The following is a 25,401-nucleotide window of genomic DNA, read 5'->3' on the forward strand; positions in this document are numbered from 1 at the left end:
AAGTAAACACAAGCAGCGTGGGCTCGAGACCATTTCCGTTAAGTTTCCAAGATGGCTGCCCACGTATGTAAACATGCGACTTAATCTGGCAGCTAGTGGCGTTCAAGTTAAAACTGTTCAGTAACACATATTCATCCCAGGGATTCGTGTGATACAGAGTAGTTTGATATTAACTTCCAATGCTGGATTGTTAACAAATTAGCCTTCCGTTTGTGAGTTATTACCGAGCTCGAAAGTTTGACGTTAGCGAGCTAACGTTAAGTTAGCTAGGCAGCAGACAGCCATGCAAGCACAAACCATATTCGTTCGTTCTCTACCAGCTTCAGCTTCAAACGAACGCTTAGAGGAAATATTCTCTGAAATTGGTCCGATAAAGCAGTGCTTCGTGGTCAGAGAGAAAGGTGAGGTTGTCACTGTCATGTATTCGGTGTATTTTACTGAAGTTAACGATAAAGTATTCTAACGTACGTTGACTAAGACACCTTAGACTCAGTACAATTAAAACATGAATGTAAACATTAATCACCCATTCTTATTCCTAAACCAGGTACAGAAACATGTCGGGGATTTGGTTATGTCACCTATTCCATGCTGGAGGATGCACAGCGAGCCTTGAAAGAAATAAAAGAGTACGACGGGCAGAGGCTTTTCCTGTCGGTGGCGAAGAAGAAGCTAAAAGACAAAAGGAAAAGAGGTACCGTATGTATAAAGGCGTGTTCAAGAACTAGCTACTGGGAGAGCTCCCACGTTATGTCCAGTTGATAACCCTGCTCGTGTTTTTCGTTTAGCTCCTGATGAGCCAGCTGCAGCACCAAAAGAAAATGAGCTAAAGAACAAAGGCTTCAGGAAACATCAGATGAAAGCTAGACTCATCATAAGGAACCTCAGTTTTAAGGTAAAGTATGTTATATAGTTGTGAAATGCAGCAGCTGACGAGCACACTTTGATCCATTCTCTGAATTTCAGTTACATGCTGTTAAAGTGTGGTTGCTTTACCTGCAACACATGAATGACATGTCTTGCGTTACAGTGCTCCGAAGATGATCTGAAGCAAGTTTGTGCCAGTTTTGGAACAGTTCTTGAGGCCAAAATTCCCCTCAAACCTGGTAAAAATGGGTCTTAATTATTCTTACTGGATGTACAAATAAGCCACTTTGAGTTGTCAAATGACCTTTGAGTGGGTTGATTGGTTATTTTATTGTGATGATTTGTTGTTTGTTTTTTTTTCTTCATGGTGTAGATGGGAAGATGCGAGGATTCGCATTTGTCATGTTTAAAACTGTGTCTCAGGCTGCGAGAGCACTTAATGCTCTCAACCTGAAGGAGATAAAAGGTCAGTGAGCGAGAGACACTTAATATTGCTGTTATGTGAGAAACACTGTTTACTGTAGCCATCTCAGTTTGGTTGCTCATTTATTGTTTAGTTTGTATCATCTGACTGTGTTTTTAAATGTTATTGTTTATTACACAGGTCGGCAGGTAGCAGTTGACTGGGCTGTGGCTAAGCACCAGTATATTGCCACACAGCCGTCCTCAAGTGCAGGTAACTTTTATGGCTCAGGCATTGGTTTTTTGTGTTGAATGCCTGTTCATCCCACTCATGTGAATGTGGTCTCTCAGGGCCACCTGGAGGGAATTGCTTCAAATTGGGCGCAAATATCCACTTTGGACTCATGGATGAACTGATGGTGGTCAAAGATCAAAACACTGTTTTGGCCATGACTCAAGAATTCAAATCCTATTTATGACTCAATTTGATGCAAACATCTGAGAAGATGAATTTTTTTATATCATTGTTCAACATGATAGGCAGGAACAGAGGGGGAGATGGTGACAGAATTTCACATTTGGTTGGATACTGAATTGGTGACACTAAAGTTGTGTGCTCACCTTGAACCTGTGGTGATTGTATAGGTCTTCTGTGCAGCCGGGTTGAAAGTCTGCATCCGCATTTTACAACTTGCAGCTTCTTTGCACCAACATCCATATTTGAAGCATTGTCTACCGTCATGGCTACAGCTTTGTGCTCTATCACAATCAGCTTTATTGGCAAGGTGTGAACACGTACAAGAGATTTGACTCTGTTTTGTGTTTCTCTCGATTAACTTACACACTGGAATCATTCATGTCAATATACTGACAAGTTCCATTTGGCCAAAAAAGGCAATTAATAGTTTTTGTAAAAATTCACTAAAAGTTCACTATTGTCTGGACAGACGTGGATGTAAACTGCGATGTGATAAGCTGGCAGAGGTAGCCGACTGCAAGGCAGCAATTCTCGTTACATTAAAACTGACAAAACACTTTGTGCCTCCTAATAGTAACTAAAAGATTTGTCTCCATTAAAAAAAAGACAATCATGGCCACTGTTTTGTTTACCTGATAGAAAATGAGAAGGAGGCAAATGCGAAAGAGTCAGACACAGAGAGTGATGAAGACGATGAGGATGAAGAAGAGACACGAGCAGCACCCCAGAAGAAAAAGTATGAACATCAAATATGTATACATCCATTAATATACCACGAGATGTTAAGAACTGGTTAATTTTGTGTCAAATCTTTCTGCAGAGTCACCTCCAAACAAACTGTGCAGCAGGTGGAGGAATCCCAATCAGATGATGAAGATGATAGTGTGGAACAAGACAGTGAGGAGGACGACGACGATGATGATCAAGAAGAAGAAGATGATGATGATGATAAGAGTGGCCTCGATTCAAATGATGATCAAGATGAGAGTCAGGATGAGGACGATGAAGAGGAGGATGAGGACGACGAAGAGGATGAATCAGGTATAGATGCTTGTGTTTTTCATAATTATGCATGTAATGTAAGTATTTTCTTTCATACAAATGTTTCCATGCTGTTTGTCTGCTGCTCTTATCTCCAGCTCAAAAGAAAGCTTCAAAGAAACTTCTCCCTTCGGATGTGAACGAGGGCAGAACAGTTTTCATCAGGTTTGCACTTCTTCTCTTCTCAGTCTTACACCTGCTTTCATTTCGCTTAGCGTGTCCAATTACTGCATCCATAGATTCTCAACTCATTCACACCCATTTAGTGTCTTATCACCATCTTTGTTCATCTGACTCCTGTCTGATTTAGGAACCTGTCCTTTGACACGGAGGAAGAGGGTCTTGAGGAAGTTCTCCTACGATACGGAGAGCTTAAGTACATAAAGATCGTTCTCCACCCAGACACAGAACATTCAAAAGGTCAGTAAACAGAGCTTGAGTGAAACTCTTCTCTCTTTTGTTTGAGGAAATGGGTCGATTGACTCATTTTGGGTTTGTTGTTTTGCCAGGTTGTGCATTTGCTCAATTCAAGACGAAAGAGGCTGCAGACAGATGCTTGGCTGCAGCACAGGATGAATCAGAGGTCACATACAATCTTACATGAATTCAATTCTCAATAATTAACGCTGAATATTCCCCTATCTGCTGTTTTTATGGAACAGCATCATTTGTTGTTGTCCTGTTCTGTGCAATGAGTTGATGCTGCTGCCTTGTTGTAACATTGGCCTTTTTTTTTTTCCAGAGTGGTGGCATCCGTGTAGATGGCAGAAAGCTGTTGATCGTGGCAGCAGTGAGCAGAGAAGATGCTTCCAAGCTGAAAGTGAACAAGGTGAAAGTCGAAACGGGCACCAGGAACCTGTACCTGGCCCGAGAAGGAAGTGAGTTAAACCCATTTCATGCTTTTCTTTTCTCCTTCTTTACCACCTGAGCTCTTCTTGTGATCTTTTCACCTTGCAGAGTGATTCACTACAGGTGTCACCTCATGCAGATTTGACATAACGTTCATAATCTTACACGTGAAAACGGTGAACCAGGATATCTCAGTGTGAAACTTCTGTCATGATTCAGTTATATGAAGAGACAGCAAACAAGATAACTCCTTAAATAAATCAGTGTGTTATAGGGGTGGGTGATACGACCTTTTTTTTTTTTTTTTGCGTTTTATGGTGACAACATTTTATCACAAAATAAAAGGGATACCCCACTCAAAGCATAATTCTACCTCTTTTCACTCTGTTAACAATGAAGGGCAACACATCTTAGGAAAGGAAAAAATGATAAAACGATGGATGTGTTCATTGGCTTCAAGCAGGAATGAAGGTGTAGGCCTTCATGTGTTTTGGGAGGAGTGACCTGCCCCATAATGTAGGTTGATTATTTAATATAATGTGATGAATTCTCAGAGTTAGACATAGTTTAGGATTAGGTCTCTCAACAGCATTTATTTTGCAGAAAACCCCAGGTCGTTATGTAAGTACAACAGTCAGTGTACCAGGTGGCCTGTCTATCAATTACATTTACAGACAGCAGCAACAGGCTCCAGTTTTCCGAAAACTACTCAGAACTTCATTCCAAGTCAGTGCTATATCAGTGATCAATAAGTCTCAGTCAAACAGATAAGCTAATCAAATACAGCTGCTCTCTGCTGTCACTGCTCTAAAACAAATTTGGCAACAAAACAAACAAATAAACATGGGCTCCACATAATGACAAAAAGCAGGTGTCGAGAGTGTGTGCATGTTCAGAGAGCACACACATACGGCGTTTTCCAGAGTTTTCCAGTTGTTGCTGTGGGAACATGTCCATCAAGTTAATCCACTGGGTCGTCACTTCCTTGGATGGGGGGTGTAGATGAAAACTTTGTTGGTTCTTGCAGCCAACAACAGAGAAACTGTCGTGCGTTGCTCAAAACATTATCGTCACATCTTTGTGTTACCCAAGTTAGTGTCGTGGCGAGGAAAATGGTAGTTTACCGGATGTAACGGCATGAGTAGTTGTGTAGCCCTCTACCTGCATGTTATCGCAGCCACAGTAAAGCACATTAGTTTTAATATGCTAAAACATTTATCATGGTTATGACGGCATTGCAAAGTCCATGTTGTGGTAGAGCGTGACACCGGTGACAAAACCAGTATACCGCCCACCTCTAGTGTGCTAACAGCTACTTAGGAATGACATATCTGTCTCGTGAGGTCTCCATTAAAGTATTGAAATAGGTTAGATTGTCAAAGTCCCTTGCTGAATTACTTCTACACCTGTTCCCATACTTAATGTTATTCTCTTCTGACCGCAACACTCAGTGGTCCGTGCTGGAACCAAGGCTGCAGAGGGAGTGCCTGAAGCAGACATGGTCAAAAGAACCAGAGTAAGTTTGTTTCTTATTTGCCATTATCGACATTTCCACTTGAAGAAGGTTTTTAATGCCTAATAGTTTCCATCTTCCACCTTGTTACCATTCGCTTATCTCTCAAAGTGCTCCTATGTTGACACGTTTATTTGGTGCCGTCTGTTTCCCTTAGTTTGAAGAAATAAAGAGAGGCAAGCTTCGGGACATAAATGTGTTTGTATCAAAGACTCGTCTGTGTGTTCATAACCTGCCCAAGTCAGTGGACAACAAAAAACTCAAAGCACTCTGCCTCCAAGCAATAAAGGAGAACAAGGGAGTCCGCATCAAAGAGGTGAGAAACAGTATGACACACTGATAGACATCTTATTAAATATGGCAGTAGCCTTATTAAAGTTATCATTCATTTGTTAAACAGTCCTGGAAATAGTTTTGTGTGAGTCGTATTTATGAATGTTGGGCTGTCATAGAATTTCTAATAGATCACTGTGCCTGTGTGCCCAGTAGGGGGTGTTGTTGTCATTCTCATTCATTCTGACTCCTGTTTCTCCTTTCAGTGTCGGGTGATGTATGACAAGAAGCCAGAGAAGGGTCAGGTGATGGGACAGTCGTTAGGCTATGGCTTTGTTGAGTTCCAGAGCCACGAACATGCTCTCTGCACACTTCGTTACCTTAACAACAACCCCAACATCTTTGGCTCACACAAGGTACATTTTTGTAACGGAGCGCTCATGTCCTGAAATCACTATCAGCGTGTTTTTGCTGTGTTTCCAAGATATTTATTTACCCCTAGAATTTTTAGACTTAACATTGTAGTGTTTATTTGGTTTAGCATGCTGGATTATAAAACAAATATTTACATATTTCTTTTTCTGGTGCACAAGCAGTTGTGTGTCACTGAAGCGTAACTATACATCTATGTTATCCTGCAGAGACCGATCGTTGAGTTCTCCCTGGAGGATTCAAGGAAACTCAAAATGAGAGAAATGCGACAACAAAAAAACAAGGTGTGTGTGTGTGATTTTGTGTGATAGGTACACCTTAGATTCTCCATTCAAACTGAAAAAGGTGAGTAACACTGTGTCGATATTTTTGCAGGAGTTTTTACGAAATCAGCCTTTTAAAGGAGGAGCGAAAACTCAGTCCCAGACAGTCGGAGATGGAAAAGGACCAAGGAAAGATGGAAGTCAAGCACAGTCCTCATCAAAGCAGGCAGGAAAGGAGAGAGGTGTGGAAGTATTCTTTCCGTATTTATGTTCTTTTCATCTTTGTCCAGTTAAGGGGACCTTTTAGGTAGTTGGACATGAGGATCTAATGCAGATGGGCTTAAATGAGTTCTGTTTAAAAGGTGGGGAAAAACATGATCCACAGCAAAGATACAGCACAGCACACTAGTGCTGTGGAGAAACCATATAACCTTTGGCTCTGACAGTGAATTAAACTCTGCTAAACTGTTTGCATTTTCTCTCTGGCCACTTATTTGTTTATCAGCTCCTCCTCAGCAGCAGAGGAAAGACAGGCGCTTTTCTGGCTTCCAGACCAAACCGGAGGTCGAGCATGTAGATTTGGAGAACGGACAGAAACGGAGAAAGGTTCTAGCTTTGCCTTCCCATCGGGGCCCTAAGATCAGGTACTGTTCTTATGACCTTTGCTGGTCTCTTGTTTACAATGCACTGTATGCCACTAAAAGCTTAAGCAGATGAATCTTGAAAGCAATATGCACAGCACTTACATTTTGAGGATGGGTAAAATAACTTAAACTATAGACAGGCAAGTAGTTGCAAAAACACATGAGAAAATCTGCAACTCTATTAAGTAATTATCTTTCTTATTGTTTCTAACATGGGGGTTACAATGCAAATATCATTGACATGTTATGCTCAGTGACAATAAAGTCAATCTTGAATCTTGAATCTTGAATCTTAAATACAACAAAATCACCAAGTTCTGCTCTCACGAACAGGTGAGTTGGAACACTTGACATACTAACCTTAGTGCTTTGGCTATTTTCCAATAGTGCCACACTTTTTGCTTATTTTGACATTATAGCGGTGGGTTGTTCTCATGTGTTTGCCGATATGCCTCATCTTAGTCCAACTGTTGAAGTATTGGCACCAAACAGCCTGAACTCTAAAACCTCTTTGAGTTTCATTTCTACAATTGCCTGACTAACACCAACTCAACTCTGGGCCTGTTTCACTCCTGTTATTGCTGTAAAGATGTATTTCCCAGCTTGGGTAAATGATGTTTTTTGATCTGTCAGGTACGAACAGTCCTTTTTAAAAAGCCTGAAACAGTCATGTAAAACAGTAGGTAAACATAACCTTAGAAAAACCCACATGACAAAACTGACTATGACTCAACAGTGGGCATCGGGCTTACAGTTTGTGATCTTTTGTCTTTTGCAGAATGCGTGACAAGGGAAAGCAACAGGCTCCACCACCCAAACAGGCAAGGCCTGGATCTGGCAGGAAAGAGCGTCAAAGAGGACAGATGGAAAAGCCCACGCAGCCCAGAAAACAGGTTAATACAAACTCTGTGTGTATGGTTATTTATAATCTTGGGTCATACTCACAAAACATCTTGTGATGGAGAGCAGCTGCTGAAACTTTCCAGAACCAAATCAAAACAAGCCTAAAACTGGCTGCTACCGACACTCATTACCTTAATCTTTTCAAGACTTTAACAATTGTAATGTTGTGAAAATATGAAATATTTTATCACAAAGAGACTGGGTTAAAGTATGAAAAGTGTTGCACCAGATTCACTGATCACAGCACATTCCTGGTTTTCAAGAGTTTGGTCATTAAGGTTTTAGTGCCATAAAGTGAATTTGTTGTAATATTGTTTTTGGAAAGGACATTTTGTTGCTCTTCTTCAGAGCCAATTACTGCAGTCAGGCATGAAATGATTTGAAAGGAATAGAAGTACTTACTTTTAAAATCAGAGCTTCTGACAGAATCAGATCTGCGAGTCATGAACAAAACATTTGAAATGAACAACATCTCCACTAACTCGTTCACTGACTCCCCCTCGTACCTGCTGCTAACTAGTGCAAACTGCTAGGTGTGTTGCATTAACTGTATTTGAGGAAATGCATCAGGCTCAGCGCCTTGAGCTGCGGGTCTGACTCGGGCTGCATGATTCATCACTTGGCGTGTGTCGGTCAGCCAGTCTCGTTCATTACTGCTGGAGTTCGATGCTCCACTCTACTAATGTTAGTCTCTCACGGACCATCTTCTGGAAAGTCTAGAAGAGTCACACGATTAAATTATTTGATCCCACTGAAATGAGCTGAAGGCTAAACCGGTAGTTGCAGTCCGATCACTCTGTCATACTTGAAACAACCCTTACAACTGTGACTGTTTTTAACATGACATATGTTATCACATTAGATCTAAAGCGTGATCGTTCATATCTATTCATCAGTACTATTTAACGCTCAGCTTTTGAAACAAGAGTTAGTTTGTTTGTTGATTGCAAACCCTTATGGCTGACTTAATTTTGTTGTTTTCCAGAAGGCTAAAATGGCAAAAACGCATTTCAAGAGCAGGGATGGGGACCGTTTTGACAGCCTGGTGGAGCAGTATAAGAAGAAACTGATGGGTAACAGTGACACCAACATGAAAAGAAACAAGTGGTTTAATAGTTGAATCTGTGTGTATGTTCACGTTTTTGTGTGTGTGTGTGTGTGTGAGACCCCTGTCATCCTGAGGTTTTAGAATAAGTGCAGTGGAATTTGTTTGTACAGTGCAGTATATGATGCCCACTTCAGTCATCCTATTGAAGCTCATGTCTGTTTTTTATTCTATAACCCCCACTGACCAACATAAGGATAATTTTTTCGTTTACACAACTGTTTATGAAATATATTAAACCCTTGAATTTGTCTTTTTATTGTTATTCTGTACATTATTGTATTAAATCCATTTGTTGGATTTACAGATGTGTCAGATTGTTACGTGAGTAGGCATTACATTAGTTAATCATAAGCCGGTGGCTCTGGATAAACACTTCCCCCTCATGGAACCTGAATGTACAAGGGCAGCAAGAGATGACATTATAGTTTAACCTGGTCTACGTGCCTTTTTCACCTCATTACGCAACACTGACAAACTTTCATATGACAAAGAAATGTTTTTGTTAAATATTTATTAATTTGTAGTTTTCATCCAGAAGTTATAAAAAATAGTGTCAACTGTACAAAAATATTCAAAGTATCATCTGCACATATAAATAGTCATTTTGGAAGAGCTGATGATGTTACACTGAAATCAAAGTTGCCCTTTGCCCTTCCTGTCCTGTGTAGTTCATATACAAACACACCTGTTATTCTTGGCAAGTTTCAACCTGGTTTTCAGGAATTTCCAGGGATGATATCACTGCTAGTTTCCTGCACAGCTGATTCATCACTGAATTAATATATAGATCTGTAATTTCCACCCAGAGCTCTTTGTTGATACAACAGTGGTGTAATAATACAGCCCTATAAGCAGGTGATTTACTTTTGTGTGCAAAGCATATATAAGATTCCATATAAACATTCCTGCACAACTTACGCTTTTGCTGCAAGCATCCAGATGTAAAGTATTTTGTAACAGTGGGTGCTACAAAATTCATATTCTCTAAATACAATATATAAATAAATACATGTGTATATAAATAAGTGCATGTTCAAGAATAAATCTTCAAAAGACATTACAAAAAGTTCAAAATGGCTGGGAGGGATTGCAAAATCAGACATCACTGATGCAAACTTGACAAGTCTGGTCCAACTATCAGGCCATCAACTTGTAAATAGTGGTCCTGCCGTCCGTCTTTCAGCACGTCTCAAGGTGATCCAGATTTTTCAGGAGCAGATTGAGGAACTCCTTCACTCTCATGAGAGCCTCGATGCTCACGGTGTGAATGAACTCTTTGCGGCTCTGCAGCTCCTGTAGCGGCCCCGGGATTGAAGTCTTCGGCCGCTGCTCGCTGCAGTGCGCCTGCCTCCACTGATCAAGGTATCCCGTCAGTGAGGAGATGTCAAACTTGACCTGAGCGACGCCATTCAGGGTGTCAGAGATCATGCTGTTGTAACCCTCCAAGACTGTCACTATGGAGGAAGGTATGTCCAGATCATCAGCGGGTGGGCTGAGTGCCAGGCCAGGAGGAGCCTGCAGCAAGGGAGCGAACATGATCCAGTTATAAACAACCTTTATTAACACTTGACATGCTGTGTTAGCATCTATGGTGGAAGAAGTATTCAGATTCTTCAGTTTAAGTACTAATGCCACACTATGAAAATACTCCAAGTCATGCATGCAAAACCTTTAGTAATAGTATGTAAATATAATGAGCAAAGTAAATGATGAAAGGTAAAAATACTCATGCAGTAGAAAGGTCCCTGTCAGTGTTCTTGGATTAATGTGTATGTTCATTTTACTGCTGTAGATGTTTAAAGTTAAGCTAATTTCAACTACTGGATGCACAGTTTGATAGTGTAATCTACAGCAGTGCATCATTTTTTGTAACATCATATGTTTGTGTCGCTGTCCTGTGAGAACCATGTATCTCATCAAATCTGGAGATAGATGGTTTTCACTGGACAAGAAGGGTATGAAAAATTGTTATCTAAAAAGTAACTAAAGCTGCCAGTCAAATGTAGTAGAAAAAAAAAAAAATTTTGCCTCTGAGATTTAGCGGAGTAGGAGTATAAAGTAGCATACAATGGAAATACTCAAGTAAAAGTACAAGTACTTTGAATGTGTACTTGAGTACAGGACTGGAGTAAATGTACTTGGTGACAATCGACCACAGGGCATCATAAACAGAGTCAGGAACATTACCTGGAAGTCTTTGTCCAGCCTAACCACCAGCTGTTCCGCCATCCACTTCACTTTTGATTTCATCTTCACGACCTCCCCTGGCAGAGGAGCAGCTGTGCCCACACTTACGAGGTGCAGCAGAGAAAGCAGGAGGGCCAGAGTGGGGTCCATATTTGTCTTATTTCCCCGTGTGTACAGAATTCAGAATGACAGTGGTAATCCTGGGAGAAGAATGAAATGGAACACGTGCTCAGGTTATTCTCCCTTCTTTCACTTGCTCTTTCACCATTGTGTCACCTCTCTAAGACAGCAGGCGTGAGTTCATATCTGCATGTCATCATTTCATGCATATACACAAGCTTTCTCTCAGTAATTTACTCAATATGTTTGATTATGGCAGCAAATATTTGTGATGGAGACACCTGTGCATCTCTAACTGTGGAACAGGTACAAAGATCACTGACTTTGGCTGACATGATTATTCTCAACCCCCGGTTTTTCAGATCTCTGCTACATGCTCTGTGACAAAGAAGACTGAAGCGTAAACTCTGTAAAACTTCAGCTACCAGACAATCTGTTACCAAGAAGAATAGCCTCACCTGTCGCTCTTTAAATCAAACAATAAAAAAAGAAATCAAGCATTCAAACATCCCAAAAACTTGTTAGCTGTTGAACAAACAGATGCTCTGATGAACGGATAAAAGACAAAGTGTGAGTAAGAGACACAGACAGTGAAACAAAGATGGAAGAGTTGAAGCCTGAAGAAAGGAGAGAGTGAGATGGAGAGGAGAGTTGACCCTACCTTCGCTGGTGTCTGAGTGTATGCCACTGTTAGACTCCATCAGGATATCTTATAGTGCAGGGCTGTTGACTCATCTCTTACTCACCTCTCACCGACCCCCCGTTCACCCCCATCCACCCCCTCACTTACCTCTCTCCATCTCATGCCCCTGAATCCCCTGGTGGTGCAGCGCTGGACGGGAGGCAAGTAGAATATGAAGCACATTTATGGTAACTGCCCTGTGACACGTTTGAGTCACACAGGGTCCCAAACAAGTCGGTCAAAATTAAGACGTGTCTGACTTCCCCCCCCCCTTTGGAAATACTTGGAAAGAGAATTAAAAATGCGTCTTACCCTCACAGCTAAACAACTTTACTGGAGCTGCAGCCGGTTACACGTTTGTTCGAAGGCATTTCAGCACCCCATGACACGACACATTCACAACCCATTCACAATTACCCCTCCATATCCCTGTGTAAACATTACTGTGGTGCTAGTTTATAGATAATGATAAGAACAGTGCTCCTAATTTTCTCTCTGCCAAGAACCTTTGCAGCCTGACTGATCAATATGCCATATATGTCATATCCTGTACTGACACTTATCTTCACTGCTCGTTCTAAACATTGCCTAATTCAGCCAAGTGCCAAGATCAGTTACGTCAGTGTTTATTTAAGATGTACCATCAAACAGTGTGTTAAAGCACGTCCGTACAGTAGCAAAGAGTAAAGAAGTGAAACTATAAAAATGTGATATATATAAAAAAAAAAACAAAAAGCACGTAATGCCAGTGAGGTGAAAGAGACCGTCCCAAAAATAATTAGCCCAGTATGTCGCTGTTCTGATCTCATTTTTAGTCTTGGATTAAATATAAATGAGCTGCATCCAATGAATGGAGACTGCTGATATCCTTATATCTTTGTTACTGATTCTGAATGTCTTTTCATTGTTGCATATCATTAATTCTGGTTTGATTCTTGTATACGCAGAGTTCAATATAATTGCATCAATAGGTATCAAATATCAGGAAAAAAATAGATGCAAGTTGAAATAATCAATATGTTTTTTGTTGACTACCAGCCACACATCTGAGTCACAGGCCAAACATCTTCTCACACATACGGTATGCACATATGTACTGTTCGAGGCAACAAAACACGTTTCCAGTGTATTATGACAACAGCTGAAAGGAAAATGCTGGCTAAGATGATGTTTGAGCATTTACATATTTAACCTGAGGAAATAATCCACTAGATCCTTCCAGCTCAGTTTGATAGACATTCTGCACACAGACCAGACCGTAGCCACTTTTCCTCTTAAAATGCATTGAGCAAAGCACAGTGCTCATATATACATTAATCACATGGCGTAGATGACAGATTTCCACAAAATCGTTGTGATAAGAAATGTAGAAATACATTTTATTACATGACCTGCTAAATATGAATCTACTAATTATCAGCGTCATCTTTTCACAACACACACACAAGCAGCACATACAGTATGAATGAAATGTTCTGAGCGATGTTCTGCAGAATTGAGGCTCAAGTACAGTCTCCCACTGACTAACAAGAACATTATATCACGATGGATATCAGATGTTTCTAATATAGGCCTGCTGTCTTTATAGACGTGTCAGACACATTTGCTAGATTCCTTCACATTTTCCAATTCATTGCTCTTCTCGGATTAGTGTTTTGAAATTGGTGTATTTTTCCACCCAGGTTGCTGTTGCTCCACAGAAGACGAGCGAAGCGGTTGTGCTGAGCAAGTTTCTGTTTCTCTGAAACGAAGAGGTCAGAGAGTTCAAGAGGAACAAAACAGGACCATCGTGGTAATTTCACTTTTCACTCAAGGTAACTTACAGTAAGTCCTGCAAACTGTTAACTGCTTCATGCACGTGCTCCAGCATGCTCAGGGCGTACACACACACACACAGGGTCCCAACATCTATTAACACACAGTCATCGCCATACTTGGGGCAAAATAAACAGAAATGTGATAGGATCTGAAAATTGTTGGGAAAAAGACACAACAATATTTCTGGGAAGGAAAGTAAATGGGTGACAGTGTCCCGCTTGTATTTCCAACAGGAACAGTGTATTATTCATGAAAGAAAAAACATGAAGGACTGAGCGAATGATATAATCGGAGGGATAGTTTCCAAATGCTGTTCAAAGCTCCTTTCGGAGCTGTTCTCTGGTGGTTTCGTGAGTCCTCTTGCCAGCAACAGAGCAGGTTTTATTGCATGCACAAAATATTTTCCTGACATCTGGGATGAATAAAAGCTGCTTGTCGCTAAAACTATTTTTAAGTCACAGCCTCGCCTGCCAGTATGTGATGTCTCAATGTACAGGAAACATTTCAAGATAAAGTAATAGATTTTTCATATTACCCCACAGTGGAATGCACATTATATCTTGGCGCAAATCTGGAAATAAACAAGCCATCGCGCTTTATATTAATATTTCAGATGGATCGGTGGTATCCATCTTATCAAAACCTTTATGCCTTTTCTCAGTTGGTCCAGCAAAAAGCTTCTCATAAATTGGATGACTCAAACGTATTTCCTCTTTGCCAGACAGAGTTGTTAGTTTATGAATGTGTTTATTTAGCCCACGGTTCTCAGCATGCACTAATTATTTCCAAACAGCGAAGACTTGTACTTTTTGTGGCTACATTAGCAACCAGAGGTGCAGCGAGCAGCTTTGTGGGTGCAGATTCTTATGTTTGGATGCCCCTCGTCCCCGTGATCATGGGGGATCAATCACGACTGCATCCCTGTGGGACAAGAAGTCACCTCCTGGAGTGTGACAGAAGGACACTGCAAGGCTTCATTAATAATTCATGAGGTGCCACATGACTTATGGGAGCTTATGAGTCACATCCTCAGAAGATGCGTGTGCCCCTCTTTTATCAGACAATACTTGCACTCACAATTGGACAGTATCCATTAACCCTTTAAGGTTAGGAGCAGGGATGTAATTGCTTTGACAGTAAATGACGTGGAATGATATAAAGACCAAAAGTTGAAGGTTACTGACCTGGTCCCCCTCGCAGCACCGGCTCAGCCATGTTAACAGGCCTGACACAGTATCAGATTACTCTTCCAGATGCTGCATGGAAACCAGGAATTCCACTCAGCAGAAGCTGCCTGGATGAGTCACAGGAATGACGGGAATTCGCGTTTTAGTGATCCTGCATGTGCTGCCACTCAGGACAATGTGTTGTTTTCACCCCCAGACGCTTCAGTGACGTTAACACCATAAAACTGGTCTGAAAAGACCTGAATCAGCTATTCTTTAGGTGGGTGGGGGGCTCCGACAGAATGAGTTGGAGCTCTGTAAAAGTCCAGTCACAGCCTGCAACACCATTAATAAAATAAGCTGTTAACTGTTAGCTGTTTTTTAAAAAAAAAAATATGTCTCAATGTTAACATGCTAGCTCTACAGCTGGGAGTACCAACAATAGCCATGTTCGTTTTCTACACTTCTTAACATAAAGCTGGATACTGTTGGTGCAGGATCACACCCCTCAGTGGAGGAACTAGTGAGCTGCTGCACAGCGACAGACTCTCATTCAGCTGTAGCACAGACTAAAAAGTAGGTTCTGACAGCGGTTTGTGGCATTTAACAGAGCTGTTCATTTATGTATTTATGAAAATGACCTTCTCATCACTACGTCTTTAATAGCAGTGCGCTTTCATGTGGCTTTGCAGGGAGGAGGATGAGATTTTTCAGTCGGATACTGTCAAATCTACCTTACCAACCACACCTTCAAGTGACTCAAAGTGTCCTGAAAGAACACCTGAGTGAATACATGAGGACTGTAACTGGTGACATGTTATGCAATGTCCCAAATATTTTAGCATTCATCTGGCTGATCCTGTTTCCCACTAGCATATTATAATGAGGCTGTGTATTTCTGTGGATGTTCAATAATACAGTTGCAGGGTGCTGACAGTAATCCCTGTTCCAGCCAGCCAGATCCCTGCAGTGTACATGTGCATTAGCCAAGTCACTGAAACTAGTTTACTGTAAATGAGTCCTCTGCAGAGATCTTTCCTTGGATTTTATCTCTAGAGTGTTGTAGACATTAAGAAATGACCATCACTGGAGACGATTTGACTTCATCTTCATATAAATCTGATTTAAAACCGCACTTTTAAATTACTTTGTAGACCTTTTTGTGCTCAAGGATACTGGTTGCTTATTGTTAATATACTACTGGTACTACTACTATTATTTCCATGACGTTAATGGCTTGTTGTTCGTAACTGAACTTTTTGTAGGACAGCGAATGTGTGAATACAGAGAAATTAACTGAAATCAGCACACTGCAAGGAAAAATAACAAAACAAAAAACAATACTGGCAGCAGGGTTACCAGCCAGTTACTGGGATTTTTACACAAAACCTGTGAAACACACACACACGTACACGCACACTCACGTAACATTTGACACAGGTGTAAAACACCATCATTGTGTAAATTAGCTGACGACGCAGTTTTCTAAGCTTTTTTTATGCATATAATCATGTTTTTGCACTGAATCTGTCCTGCCACCATGCATTCTGACTACATATATAAAAAATAAAGGCAGGTTGTCAAGAGGGAGCAGGGTAAGAGCTTAAAAGTTCAGCTCTTGCCTCTGATTGAACTCCAACCTACACGCCGGCTGCTATTCAAGGCTGAACATGCAGTCTGCTGCAGGAAGCGTAGCAACACCAGGCAGGAAACTGGACTGGGTGCCCTCACATACACAACGTTGCCTTCACTGCTCCCCGTCAAACACACTCTAGTCAAGGTGTCTCCTGAAACAAAAAGTAATAAAACACACCAGGTAAAAACACCAGTGGTTTTCACCTGTGCCATTTTAATCTTTGGCCTTTTTACTTTTTTTACTCTCTTTTAGTATCTATGAGTGCTTGAGCTGCTTCTTTTCTTCCAATTAGAGGGAGTGAGAGCAAAGCAATGAGTATGTACACTGAGTAAACCTGAGAAATGCAATGCAATACAAGACCTACGCAAAGACACTACCTTTATATTCAGTTTTCATTTTGATTGAGTCAGCCATCCAACTCTAGCCCTTTTGCAGGCCGATGATGGTGTTAAACTGCATTTTTTTCAGGGGTGTCCCTAATATTTAGTCCACCACGTCTTTCACATAGGGAGAACACAACATTAAAAAAATCCTGTGTGTAAAACACAGCAACATGACCACAAACTCCAGCCTCAAAAATGAGTTGAATCAGCTCCTCTCTTGCAAAAATTGAATATTGTCATTGTGACATTGTGATTTATTGCTGTTTATAGCTTGCATTAGATGGTACAACTGTATTTTCTGGTCATTGACTGACCAGGATTGACAACAATAAATACAAAAAAGTAAGATGGTGCACTGTCATTGTTGCATTCTTTAAGGAAATCCCTCCATATAGCTTAAAGTGAGAGGGACCACAACTAAAACGTATTATTTAACTGAAACTTGTGGCTATCTGAGAAACATTTTGCTCCCATTTTGATCCTCTCTGCAATGTTCCAGGAGGAGTTGAATCACAAAGGTCCTACTTCTTCTTCTTTTTCTTTTGCCAAGCTCATTTGTGGGTTCACACTTGAGGAAATCAGTGAGGACTCGACCTCACCACTTCTTCGGCTCAGTTGAGTGTTTTGTGTACACCAACACCGGTAAGCTCCTCAAATATGCATGAATTTGCTTTTACAAAAACATCATACATCAGCTCCACTTGTACACCAGTAAAGATTCTTTAAAGTTCTCTCCAAATGGAGGTCCAGGCTGCCATTGTGTTCACCTGTAGGTGTTTGTGAATCCTCTCTACCATGTGCACTCAGGTGTGTCTCTCGCTCCACTGGTCCTTCCCCTGTGTGATAGGCAGTTGTCTCTTTTAACATGCTCCACACCGTTTTCATTTGTTTCAAGAGGGAGCAGCATCCAATTTCATTCATTTTTGGATTATTATTTTAATCAGAAAAGCTATTCAGGCACAGTGAGGCTTCGGTTCATTTCACGTTTCCTCATTTCATCAACAAGGATAGGAATCATTTTGCAGTGATCAGGGGGAAGTGGTCTTTTTCCACTCGCTACTGCGCTGCGTAATTCACTTGGCATTTGGTCCCGGGGAGCTGAAATGTCTCAGGCTAAGTAATTGCTGTAGGTGTAGAAAGGCTTGGTGGGCTCATCGTGTCTAAGGTGACAGCGGAAGAAGAAGAGGATGGCATTTGTGGAGCGACCCAACTGATTTTGTTCTCCAGCTAAGAGGGAGGAAATACAAGAGTAATAGAGATGGTTTGCCTTATGTAATGCTGCTAATATACAGATCTGTCAAAATGTAACATGAATGTTATAATAATAATTATGTTGAGCACTTCACAGGAAGGCATTAATAACCTGTCTTAAAGCCGTCTTGCAGTTTGTGAATCTGGATGTGCAGGAGAAAGTCTGCCAGGTCCAGTCTAGGAGCTCCCTCCACATACTGCACATCATCTGTACTCCAGCAGCAGCTGCTCCATCTTTACCCCAACAAGACCAGGCAGTTCTTTGGAGATTCAGGAGATGACCTTCTGCACGTCTTCCCCTAAAGTTGCTGACACCGTTCCAGAGAGCGAAAAGAGGTGGGCACAGACTGTCAGCAGAAGCAGCTGATGCTTTCCAGCAAGAGTTCTTAAGTAGTGCAGCTTCCATGGATGCAGTTTAAAATATGGGTGTTTGTTGTCAACCCTGTGTCCACAGACGAATGGGCTCAAACTGGACCGATAGCTCTGGGTCGTGGGTGATGTGATGTGCTTTGGCCTTGGAGGATGATCAGGAAATAGCTTCTTTTGAAAAACAGTCCTCTATCTTGACCTTTTTAAGTGGGCGATCTGTCCAGAGGAAGAGGCCACCATCAGTCAAAGCTGCAAGACAAGTTGCAACACATCATTATTAGCTGGGCTCCTAATCTTGTCTCCAATTAACATTGACAAACATCTCATGAAACACCAGTTGAAGTTTGTCACTCCCAGGATTTACCTTGCATGGCCTATCAAATGAATTATCGCTAAGGACTTATCCTTCAATACAGTTCTACATATGTGAATTGTGACTAGATGCGTGATGTTTCAGGCCAAAATATGGGACACAATACCTACAGAGAGATCACGCAGGCTGGGAGACACCGTCAAAGTCTGCTCGGTCCTGCTGGGCCCTCGTGAAAGTGAGTCAGCTGCTGTGGCTCTGTCAATTTCATGGAATCTGCAAAAGAAAACACTTTGGTCATGACAGCCTTCATTATCTCACACAAATCTGACCATCAGGCAATCATTAGACAATCTGAGATCCTTGACCAGTTTTCCCATGACCAAGTCTTGAGCACAGTATCAAAAATTTAGCTCGTTGCAAAAGCGAGCGAGTTGCATGCGGTCAGTTCATCTCCTAAAGTGAGGTAGATGGCCAGCATTTTGCTTTTTCTTCCCCAACCCAATGGATTGACCACCTCAGAGTAGTCCTGATAGAGAATCAAGCCCTAGGACAAGGAATTTGACTGCAATCCCAAATATTCTTAATTAGGTCTGTGCCACGGTTGTGTTTTTGCTGCTCCCTCATTGACTCACACTGGAAAAGACCTGCAATCGCTTGATTGGGAAGCACTAAGCAAAACACTCCTTTGTTGTTGTTGCCTAAACAGAAGGGAACTGACTCAGTGCCGCTGAAGCTTTGTTTTCCTTCCCTCATCTGGCTTTAATGTATGACTGTCTAAAGTCCGAAAAATCATTTCATCCATTTTGACCTCAGTTGTTATTGTTTTTATGAGACCAATTTTTCATTTAGTTTACTGAACAAATTTCACTTGCCTATGTCTTGTATTTGTTGAAATCGGAGAAACATCTTCTTCTTCTTCTTCTTCTTCTTCTTCTTCTTCTTCTTCTTCTTCTTCTTCTTCTTCTTCTTCAGTGGACAGGATTTTTGTTTTTAGAACTTTATTTGTAGCTTTGCTCTTGATAAGCAAACCTGCAAATTCAGTAATAGCCTGAATAACAAAAGAAGGAAGACATAACTTTGCCTCCAACTTGAGATAAAAAAGGACTAAGTAACCGTCATCGTCTTCTTTTGCAGAGAAAAAGTCCCCCTTTTCTTCAGAATGGAGGACCGTAGCCTCTTGCTCTTACACTGTGTGGATGGACAAGTTGCGCTGTGGCCTCTTTCCAATGATTTTTTTTTTTTATGGTAAAAGACACTAGTCAAGTCCTCAAATGCACAATGCTCTGAGCAACATTCAGTATGACAAGTCAAATCTGCAGAGCTGTGGCAAAGCTATAGTTTGTCCCTCATTATGATACCGGTGTGAGTGTGATTTAAACACACTGAAGTCTTTAACATCATACTGCCACTCAGCAATTAAAAGTTAAGTTTGCCGCATTTCTGTGAAGGTTCAGAATTTGATTTTTTAAAAAGTGACAATTTTTTTTCAAATCAAATCTTTAAAGAATACTCACATATGAGCATTGAAGGAATTATTAGCAAATGAACCTCATAACTTACACTGTTTTAAGAAGCAGTGTAGGGGAACAATTACAGCAACCCTTTCTGTGTGCATTTGTCAGTGAACATATATCATGTGAGCCAATCCTTTAACATTTATGGACTTATAATAAAAGGTTTTGTGTCCCGGCTACTTTTCTTTCATTGGCCCACACGCTGAACAAAATATATCGAAAATGCTGTTGATTGGTAAGTGAATCCAGGTTTTTGTCAGATGTTTGAAACTAAGGGGACGTGGCCAATCAACCCACAGTGGGGACTCCAGCAAAGATTCGGTATAAAAAAGTCACTGTGAGAGCACAAAATGATGTCATGAAAGCAACAACGCTTTTTGTGGCCTTGCAAGAGTCAAACAAAATAGCTTGTATTGGGTATTGAGAAGAAACAGCCTCATTCTTGTTCCAGTTCCAGTATCAAGGTAATGAGGATGTGGGTGCAGCCTCGTGTGGTGGAGGGAATTTTTTAAAGAAAAAAAACAGTGGTATGTCTACCAGTACTGCACATGCGTATCCATGTTGCAGAACTGCTCAGGTGTTTATCAGCAGGGCCCCTCCTTCTCCTCTACAGAGAGTGCTGTGAGAGCCACATGGAAGCGCCACTGAGATAGTCACACCACAGCAGGTTTAAGAGAGCATCGCCTCATTTACTCAAGACTGAGCAGGAGTTCAGCTGACTTAAGGGAAAAACACATCGTCTTTTTGAGAAAAGTTTTCTCCAGTGAAGTTTTTGAAGAGGCAGCTGGTGAGCTTCTGGACTGGTGAAAACACTAATTAACCACAGCTCATGATGAGAACAACCGAAACACACATTTTTACAGACTGCAAAGCTTACGAAAGTCAACGCAGAGTTTAAAAAGAGCTGAAAAATGTAGCCTATGACAAAAAGCCATTTCTAAAATGTCTAAATTTGTAGTTAGACAGTGTAGTTCTCAAAGCTTCTGAAACCTCTGTGTCTGGATATGATTTTGTAGATACAGACTTTGCAGGCACTCTTTTAAAGATGTGATCCCTTTAAAGATCCCCTACTGAGACAGAGGTTTTACAACATACAAAATGCTCTGCTTGGATAACGTGTATGTTTTTTTTCCACTAAAAAGTTCACTTAATTAATTAAGTTTAATTTTCAAAGGTTTAACTGCTGGATCTTCTGCTGCACCACAGCTGTTTAAGTTGCATATTGGACCACGGCTGGCTTCCAGAGTAGTTGCAATGTCACACATAAACTGATATTTAAGGTGAGTGAGTAACTTTCCCCCTTCAGCTGTCTTCTAGTGTCAGACTCTGCACACAGTCTGAACACGTTTGAAGACGGGGCGGTTTTAACATTTTCCCATAAGATCCCCTTTCAAACATTTTGACTGACAGAAGCAGGTTAAAAAAAAGTCCACCACCATCACCAGAAAACAGAAAGCTTGATTGCTTTCTACAGGTTTTATGAAGTTTTTTGAGTCAATAGATGAAGAATTATTTAATCACATGTTTTCATGTGTTTTACTGGAAGCAAACTTGCATCACCACTGTGGAGAAATGGCGAAACAAGTGGTTTGCACTTGTTTTCTTGATGTGCTGTGTGATGCCAAAGAGCTTCTTGGCAGCAGAAAAGTCGATTTTTTGCAGAAATTACTAATGAATAGGAAATGACAAATTTCAGCAGAACCTGTTTATTGAGTATCGATGTGTTCACAGGAGCTCATAGTGCTGCAGAGGCTGCTAAAGTACTAGCATCAGCTTCTCATTCACTTTAAGGGCACATTCATACCTCCATTTTTTCCATCGTACTACAGACATATACAGCTGAAGAAAAACAGAAGAAAACAGTAAACACATGTCACAACTGGGTCACATTACAGCACTGCAATAATGAATAAATATTGTGAAGTACTAACTCATGGCTCATTCTAAACACACTGGTACACATCATCAAAATCATCAGCAGATCAACTGCACATGTACCCATGGATTTGTTGTGTGTGTGTATGCGTGTGTGTGTGCTTCAATCAAATTTCCTCATTCAAAAAACTTCAGCAATGCTGCCACCTTCTGGATGAATTATGTGGTGCTACAGGCGCATTTAGAATCGCTGTGATGCGTCTCGATGCTGGTCTTTAAGGACACGAAAGCTTGTTGGTTTTCGGTCAGTTTACATCTCGGATAAAAGTTGAAACCAGTTACTTTGTTGGGAGAAAAAGCAACACTGCCCCACTCTGGGCACTGATGACCAAAATGGGAACCACAGGATTACCAGCAGGTATTATTATTATTTTTTTTTTTTGTTTAATGGGCATGGTCGATACTATGTAATGGCTTTAGTCTACTTAAACCTCCCACACGCACACTTTTTTTGTGTGTTGTACAGGAAAAATCAAACACACTATTTCACAATTGTACAAACTGAGAAAACAGGGCTTTACAATATATCACCGAGTTTACGCGTCAATGTAAAAGCCCTGAAAAGGGTAGTGTTTGAGATCACGTGAGTCATGACTGAAGGGAGGAAGCAGGTGTCCCGTAAAGTGGCTCGACAATCCTCCGCTCCCCCTGCTGGAGCCCTGTGGTAACTACTACCAATCTCACCATGGCTGCTTTTAGAATAACACTTTCAACACAAAACGTCTGTCTGTCAGTGACCATTATAATTCAGCTTATAACATGACGATTCCCATATATCACAATGTGGAGGTTTCTATATGAGCCCATTAAATGTCACTGCCACATCAAGAGGGAATTTTATGAAAGTCTTCCTGGATGTCAGGGTCCCTTGCAGATGCTTTTTGGGGTAAGGGCTTCCTGGATAGTCATTTGACAGCAAGCCCAGACCGCAAAAAGACCTGAGAAGAACAAGATGGCTCTGCTGAAATCATGGCCACGATCACACACAGCTGGTCCTGCATCTGAAACACACAGTTACAGATCCATGAGACTGAACGTAAATTAGGTATAACATGAGTCACATTTAAAGCAATCCTTGTTTAAATTTCCTCCTTTTTTCTTCTTCTGTTGAACTCAAACGCCTCACAGAGAGTGTAAATCTGACCCCCAAACATCAAGCTTTGAAGAAGAATAGAGAGAACGTTCATTGCTCTTGTTTTTATTATCCACTGCTTTGGCCAGTTTAGCTCATCAGGCTGAACATTCACTGAAACTGAAAAGAAACAACAACTATCCACATGTGATTCCAATCAAAAATGCAGAGATCATCAGTGTGATCTGCAAGCCACAACATCGCTGTCTCTACCATTTGTTACACATTTCACTATGAGACCAGAAAAAATGTAGAAAAGGGTTACAGGTTAGCATGTGGAGGTTTTTGGTATATGTAGATAAATATGCTGAAGTCCATTTGGATGTGAATACACGAATGACACTTTTTAAATTAAAACGTTAGCAGGTCAGTACCAGCTGGTGCCTTCTGACGTCACCTAAACGTTTGTACAATGAATGTTTGTTCCTCTTCCTTTTAAATGCTGTAAAAAACAGATTTTTAATTTGCCAAAACAGATGGATTGAACAAATTAATTCTTTTAGTTAAGTGAAGAAATTTTCAAGATTTTAAATTAAAAAAATGACACCTCTAAATACACTTGTCTCTGATTTCCACTTAGGTTTGAGTTGCCAGCTGATTCTGAGTTTAAAGGGAGATTACACTGATGTTAACATGCTTAAAATCAGTCGCTGATCATTGTGCGCTCGCCCTATCCGGACTGATCATCACTGACTGATCAAAAATACAGCAAAACTAGATGGAAAAAGTGAGTCAAAAGATCGTATAGGAAGAGATCCCGTGCACTCAACCCAATACACATGCCTGTCAATAAAACAGTCAAACAAACGGATGCAAGGAGCTATAGCTGCAGGATTTGTGTCATACTGGTTTCCATGCAGCTTCCCAAATTTCTCTTTGTGATGTGGCTTCATCACAGCTTACACCTCACAAAGTCAGTAACTGACAATGGAGTGTAATGTCAACTGGCACAATACAAAGTCAAAAAAATCATTAGAAGTTGACATATTCTGCTGCTCTATGAACAAACTGGAGCACCTGTGAATAACACTGAACGTCCCAGAGAAAGCTTCACAAGTTTCTGACAGAGGATGAGGATGATGTGCTGGTTGTGAATTAGAAAAAAGGAAGGCAGAAGTCAAAAAGATGAGATTATGAGTACATGCTGTGTGAGGCTGCGTGTCGAATTATAGGCGAAACAAGGCCAGAAAGGGAAAATCTGGATTTCAGGTGGTCGGGCGTCAAATGTGGACCCAGGCTTTCTGTGGAGCTCAAGTTGGTGTAAAGGCGAGATGGTGCAAATATTCATAGAGATTCTATCTTACTGAATATAACAAAAAGCAACATTACCATGATTTCTTTTTTTTCGAGTACACCTTTAACTCAAATAGTGGACAGCTGGAATCATTTCACACAGGTGCCAAAAAGCAAAAACTTGATGGCTGAAGGAAAAAGGTAAAACAAGTCAAATGTGGGGCCTAGAATTGACAAGGCAATTAGGTAAAATATTACTGCTCTTTTTTTTTTACACTGAAAGGCAGAGTTATGTGGGCTGTTTGATGAAGTGCTATTGCCCAACAACGATGCTGCAGCCAGTGCGGACAGACGAGAGGAGACCACATTGGACGAGCTTTATGTGAGCTGTCCATGGTTCTGAAAGGCTCACACCAGCCCTGCCGGTAAACGCCCTAAAATCCCCCCACCCCCCCACCTCCTCTCACGACACTGTGCATGTGTGCAAGTGTGTGTGTCTGTTTGTGCGTCTGTCTGAATGTGTCCGACAATGTCTGTACGTGTGTGTGTGTGTGTGTGTGTGTGTGTGTGTTTAAGCAGGAACACCATCTTCTTGCTGCATGCAACATGCATTTCTCCTGGGGTTTTTCTTGTAGCAAGGGGTTGCACTGTCAATTCATCCTGCCTATACCCACGTCACCTGGCCAGTAGCCTACTTGCTACCCACTGAAAAATAACCCTCCTCTAACGATGGATGTGCTCGCAAATCAGTGGGAAATAAACACATAGAAATAACACCACGAACACCTCGCGAACACTTTGAACTTTCCCTGTACAGAGGCGATCCACAGGCGAATTCAAAGTTTGGGAAAAGACGAAATCTCCACGCATCACCAACGTTTGGCTGTGC

The 25,401-nt window shown here is 41.1% G+C and overlaps 2 protein-coding genes across 4 annotated transcripts; one reads left to right on the forward strand and one right to left on the reverse strand.

Moving 5' to 3' along the window:
* Window positions 1-47: 47 nt before the first annotated feature.
* rbm28 (RNA binding motif protein 28) lies at window positions 48-25,083 on the forward strand. Of its 3 annotated transcripts, XM_041938560.1 has the most exons (21): window positions 48-401; window positions 548-694; window positions 789-895; window positions 1,031-1,106; window positions 1,241-1,333; window positions 1,472-1,543; window positions 2,387-2,483; window positions 2,568-2,788; window positions 2,887-2,953; window positions 3,099-3,208; window positions 3,298-3,371; window positions 3,531-3,666; window positions 5,089-5,153; window positions 5,308-5,466; window positions 5,690-5,839; window positions 6,065-6,139; window positions 6,231-6,360; window positions 6,624-6,762; window positions 7,541-7,655; window positions 8,651-8,827; window positions 25,052-25,083. In XM_041938560.1, the coding sequence occupies exons 1-20, from the start codon at window positions 284-286 to the stop codon at window positions 8,783-8,785; spliced, it is 2,286 nt and encodes a 761-aa protein (XP_041794494.1). In that variant the 5' UTR covers window positions 48-283; the 3' UTR covers window positions 8,786-8,827; window positions 25,052-25,083. The 3 variants fall into 3 exon arrangements, with proteins under 3 accessions (XP_041794494.1, XP_041794495.1, XP_041794493.1); XM_041938561.1 differs by lacking the exon at window positions 25,052-25,083 and having other exon boundaries at window positions 8,654-9,819; XM_041938559.1 differs by lacking the exon at window positions 25,052-25,083 and having other exon boundaries at window positions 8,651-9,817.
* On the reverse strand, window positions 9,953-11,155 carry LOC121607648 (leptin-like). Its single transcript, XM_041938562.1, has 2 exons — window positions 10,961-11,155; window positions 9,953-10,288 (listed from the first exon to the last, which is right to left on the reverse strand). Exons 1-2 carry the CDS (start codon window positions 11,108-11,110, stop codon window positions 9,953-9,955), a joined length of 486 nt encoding a protein of 161 aa, XP_041794496.1. The 5' UTR covers window positions 11,111-11,155.
* Window positions 25,084-25,401: the final 318 nt, after the last annotated feature.

The sequence above is a fragment of the Chelmon rostratus genome, chromosome 6 (assembly GCF_017976325.1).
Source record: "Chelmon rostratus isolate fCheRos1 chromosome 6, fCheRos1.pri, whole genome shotgun sequence".
Taxonomy (NCBI): domain Eukaryota; kingdom Metazoa; phylum Chordata; class Actinopteri; order Chaetodontiformes; family Chaetodontidae; genus Chelmon; species Chelmon rostratus.

Excerpts from the sequence above, each read along its gene's own strand:
- rbm28 (XM_041938560.1), top strand. The coding sequence starts at position 284 with ATGCAAGCACAAACCATATTCGTTCGTTCTCTACCAGCTTCAGCTTCA. Across the intron at positions 1,107-1,240 it reads CAAAATTCCCCTCAAACCTG|ATGGGAAGATGCGAGGATTC; the intron begins GTAAAAATGGGT and ends TTCATGGTGTAG. Across the intron at positions 7,656-8,650 it reads CCACGCAGCCCAGAAAACAG|AAGGCTAAAATGGCAAAAAC; the intron begins GTTAATACAAAC and ends GTTGTTTTCCAG.
- LOC121607648 (XM_041938562.1), bottom strand. The coding sequence starts at position 11,110 with ATGGACCCCACTCTGGCCCTCCTGCTTTCTCTGCTGCACCTCGTAAGT. Across the intron at positions 10,289-10,960 it reads GGCTGGACAAAGACTTCCAG|GCTCCTCCTGGCCTGGCACT; the intron begins GTAATGTTCCTG and ends CCCTTGCTGCAG.